Below are 5,000 nucleotides of genomic sequence, written 5' to 3'. Positions count from 1 at the left end.
ACCTGTCTAACAGAACACAGAGGGTGTTATGTCTTTACACCCCTTGCTATAATGTGGATAAAGAGTTACCTGTCTAACAGAACACAGAGGGTGTTCTTTAATGGATGCCTCTACAACATAATCCAGGTTGAATCAGGCATTCCCCAGGGCAGCTGTCTAGGACCCTTACTTTATAAAATCTTTACTAGTGACATGCCGCATGCCCTTCTGAAACATCACTATCAACAAGGCAGGTCCTACAGGTCCTAGTTTCTACCTTCTGAAACATCACTATCAACAAGGCAGGTCCTACAGGCCCTGGTTTCTACCTTCTTAACAGCACTATCAACAAGGCAGGTCCTACAGGCCCTAGTTTCTACCTTCTTAACAACACTCTCAACAAGGTAGGTCCTACAGGCCCTAGTTTCTACGTTCTTAAAAGCACTATCAACAAGGCAGGTCCTACAGGCCCTAGTTTCTACCTTCTTAACAACACTATCAACAAGGCAGGTCCTACAGGCCCTAGTTTCTACCTTCTTAACAACACTATCAACAAGGCAGGTCCTACAGGCCCTAGTTTCTACCTTCTTAACAACACTATCAACAAGGCAGGTCCTACAGGCCCTAGTTTCTACCTTCTTAACAACACTATCAACAAGGCAGGTCCTACTGGCCCTAGTTTTGTCACACCTGGACTACTGTTCAGTCGTGTGGTCAGGTGCCACAAAAAAGGACTTTGAAATTGTCTCAGAACAGGGCAGCACGGCTGGCCCTTGGATGAACACAGAGAGCTAACATTAATAATATGCATGTCAATCTCTCCTGGCTCAAAGTGGAGGAGAGATTGACTGCATCTCTTCTCATTATAAACCCCAGGAAGGGTAGCTGCTGCCTTGGTAGATAGAGATCCCATAATAAACCCCAGGAAGAGTAGCAGCTGCCTTGGTAGATAGAGATCCCATAATAAACCCCAGGAAGAGTAGCTGCTGCCTTGGTAGATAGAGATCCCATAATAAACCCCAGGAAGAGTAGCTGCTGCCTTGGTAGATAGATATCCCATGAAGAGTAGCTTCTGCCTTGGTAGATAGAGATCCCATAATAAACCCCAGGAAGAGTAGCTGCTGCCTTGGTAGATAGAGATCCCATAATAAACCCCAGGAAGAGTAGCTGCTGTCTTGGTAGATAGAGATCCTTAATAAATACTTATACTAATAAACACACATTGAAATTCACACATGCACTGAATGTATCCCGATGTTAAGTGTGTGTGTGTGTGTGTGTGTGTGTGTGTGTGTGTGTGTGTGTGTGTGTGTGTGTGTGTGTGTGTGTGTGTGTGTGTGTGTGTGTGTGTGTGTGCGTGCAGGGCTCTGGGGGCCAACCCCCTGTACTGTGACTGTAGGATGCAGTGGCTGTCTGACTGGGTGCAGAGTGGGTATAGGGAACCGGGTATCGCCCGCTGTGCCGGTCCTGGAGACATGACAGACAAACTACTGCTGACCACACCGTCCAAGAAGTTCACCTGCACAGGTAACACACACCTTACACACACACACACACCTTATACACACACACACACATCTTATATACACACACACACACAGACAAACACACACACACACACTTACAAACACACACACACACTCCCACACTCTCACACACACTTGCGGAGTGCTCTTAAAGGAGACCACAGGTTGCCATAGATATTGTTGTCCACCAACTAGTGGACTAAAAATACACACAGTCTATAAAGTTAATTATTAAAACATTAACCGTCTATAAAGTTCATTATTAAAACAATAACAGTCTATAAAGTTCATTATTAAAACAATAACAGTCTATAAAGTTCATTATTAAATCATTAACAGTCTATAAAGTTCATTATTAAATTGTTAACAGTCTATAAAGTTCATTATTAAATTGTTAATAGTCTATAAAGTTCATTATTAAAACATGAACAGTCTATAAGTTCATTATTAAAACATTAACAGTCTATAAGTTCATTATTAAAACATTAACAGTCTATAAAGTGCATTATTAAAACATTAACAGTCTATAAAGTTCATTATTAAAACAATAACAGTCTATAAAGTCCATTATTAAAACAATAACAGTCTATAAAGTGCATTATTAAAACATTAACAGTCTATAAAGTTCATTATTAAAACATTAACAGTCAATAAGTTCATTATTAAAACATTAACAGTCTATAAAGTTCATTATTAAAACATTAACAGTCTATAAAGTTCATTATTAAAACAATAACAGTCTATAAAGTTCATTATGAAATCGTTAACAGTCTATAAAGTTCATTATCAAAAACATTAACAGTCTATAAAGTTCACAATTAAATCGTTAACAGTCTATAAAGTTTATTATTAAAAACATTCAAAACATCTCATCCTTTTTATTAACATATGCGTAATATCTTCCTGGTTTGATTGACGACATTGTAGACGTCCCCGGGCCTTGTGGTCTTCTCGTGCCAGGTAAAGTAGCCAATCACATCCGAGTACTACCCCCTTGGTTCCGCCTCCCCAAGTCCCTTCAGCCAATCCCAGCCCAGTGCCTGAACCCTGACCTCTGACCTGAATGCTCCTCTCTCTCCTCTGTCAGTCCCAGTGTGTAGACCTCTATACTGCTGTTATGAACCAATCAGCCTCCAGTGTGTAGACCTCCATACTGTCATGAACCAATCAGCCTCCAGTGTGTAGACCTCCATACTGTTATGAACCAATCAGCCTCCAGTGTGTAGACCTCCATACTGTCATGAACCAATCAGCCTCCAGTGTGTAGACCTCCATACTGTATGAACCAATCAGCCTCCAGTGTGTAGACCTCCATACTGTCATGAACCAATCAGCCTATATATGTCTATAGTAGTACCACTATATAGGGAATAGGGCTCTGGTCTATAGTAGTACCACTATATAGGGAATAGGGCTCTGGTCTATAGTAGTATGCTAAATAGGGAATAGGGCTCTGGTCTATAGTAGTACCACTATATAGGGAATAGGGCTATGGTCTATAGTAGTACCACTATATAGGGAATAGGGTCTATAGTAGTGCCACTATATAGGGAATAGGGCTCTGGTCTATAGTAGTACCACTATATAGGGAATAGGGTCTATAGTAGTACCACTATATAGGGAATAGGGTCTATAGTAGTACCACTATATAGGGAATAGGGTATATAATAGTACCACTATATAGAGAATAGGGCCCTGGTCTATAGTAGTGTACTATATAGGGAATAGGGCTCTGGTCTAAAGTAGTGTACTATATAGGGAATAGGGCTCTGGTCTATAGAGAATAGGGTGCCATTTGGGACAGAAACAGTGTGTGTGATTATTAAGTCTCGTGAAAAACTTGTGCAGGACTTTCTCTGTATGTAGCTGTGTACAGTATATATTAGTGTTGTACTGTGTGTGGATGGGGGGCTGTGTACAGTATATATTAGTGTTGTACTGTGTGTGGATGGGGGGCTGTGTACAGTATATATTAGTGTTGTACTGTGTGTATGTAGGTATGTACAGGATATAGTAGTGTTGTACTGTGTGTGGATGGGGGGCTGTGTACAGTATATATTAGTGTTGTACTGTGTGTGGATGGGGGGCTGTGTACAGTATATATTAGTGTTGTACTGTGTGTGGATGGGGGGCTGTGTACAGTATATATTAGTGTTGTACTGTGTGTGGATGGGGGGCTGTGTACAGTATATATTAGTGTTGTACTGTGTGTGGATGGGGGGCTGTGTACAGTATATATTAGTGTTGTACTGTGTGTGGATGGGGGGCTGTGTACAGTATATATTAGTGTTGTACTGTGTGTGTGGATGGGGGGCTGTGTACAGTATATATTAGTGTTGTACTGTGTGTGGATGGGGGGCTGTGTACAGTATATATTAGTGTTGTACTGTGTGTGGATGGGGGGCTGTGTACAGTATATATTAGTGTTGTACTGTGTGTGGATGGGGGGCTGTGTACAGTATATATTAGTGTTGTACTGTGTGTGGATGGGGGGCTGTGTACAGTATATATTAGTGTTGTACTGTGTGTGTGGATGGGGGGCTGTGTACAGTATATATTAGTGTTGTACTGTGTGTGTGGATGGGGGGCTGTGTACAGTATATATTAGTGTTGTACTGTGTGTGTGGATGGGGGGCTGTGTACAGTATATATTAGTGTTGTACTGTGTGTGGATGGGGGGCTGTGTACAGTATATATTAGTGTTGTACTGTGTGTGGATGGGGGGCTGTGTACAGTATATATTAGTGTTGTACTGTGTGTGTGGATGGGGGGCTGTGTACAGTATATATTAGTGTTGTACTGTGTGTGGATGGGGGGCTGTGTACAGTATATATTAGTGTTGTACTGTGTGTGTGGATGGGGGGCTGTGTACAGTATATATTAGTGTTGTACTGTGTGTGGATGGGGGGCTGTGTACAGTATATATTAGTGTTGTACTGTGTGTGGATGGGGGGCTGTGTACAGTATATATTAGTGTTGTACTGTGTGTGGATGGGGGGCTGTGTACAGTATATATTAGTGTTGTACTGTGTGTGGATGGGGGGCTGTGTACAGTATATATTAGTGTTGTACTGTGTGTGGATGGGGGGCTGTGTACAGTATATATTAGTGTTGTACTGTGTGTGGATGGGGGGCTGTGTACAGTATATATTAGTGTTGTACTGTGTGTGTGGATGGGGGGCTGTGTACAGTATATATTAGTGTTGTACTGTGTGTGGATGGGGGGCTGTGTACAGTATATATTAGTGTTGTACTGTGTGTGGATGGGGGGCTGTGTACAGTATATATTAGTGTTGTACTGTGTGTGGATGGGGGGCTGTGTACAGTATATATTAGTGTTGTACTGTGTGTGTGGATGGGGGGGGGGGGCTGTGTACAGTATATATTAGTGTTGTACTGTGTGTGTGGATGGGGGGCTGTGTACAGTATATATTAGTGTTGTACTGTGTGTGTGGATGGGGGGGGGGGGCTGTGTACAGTATATATTAGTGTTGT

At 42.0% G+C, this 5,000-nt stretch overlaps 1 protein-coding gene across 1 annotated transcript in view; it reads left to right on the top strand.

The window, feature by feature from the left end:
• LOC139374582 (slit homolog 2 protein-like) overlaps positions 1-5,000 on the top strand; it is a 220,167-nt gene that overhangs the window by 173,507 nt on the left and 41,660 nt on the right. Inside the window, exons 26-27 of the mRNA XM_071115587.1 lie at positions 1,343-1,506; positions 2,433-2,465. Coding sequence (XP_070971688.1) covers positions 1,343-1,506; positions 2,433-2,465 — 197 coding nt within the window. The remainder of the gene's footprint in view (positions 1-1,342; positions 1,507-2,432; positions 2,466-5,000) is intronic.

Source organism: Oncorhynchus clarkii, chromosome 19 (genome assembly GCF_045791955.1).
Source record: "Oncorhynchus clarkii lewisi isolate Uvic-CL-2024 chromosome 19, UVic_Ocla_1.0, whole genome shotgun sequence".
NCBI classification, from domain to species: domain Eukaryota; kingdom Metazoa; phylum Chordata; class Actinopteri; order Salmoniformes; family Salmonidae; genus Oncorhynchus; species Oncorhynchus clarkii.
This window is presented reverse-complemented; position numbering and strand designations above follow the sequence as displayed.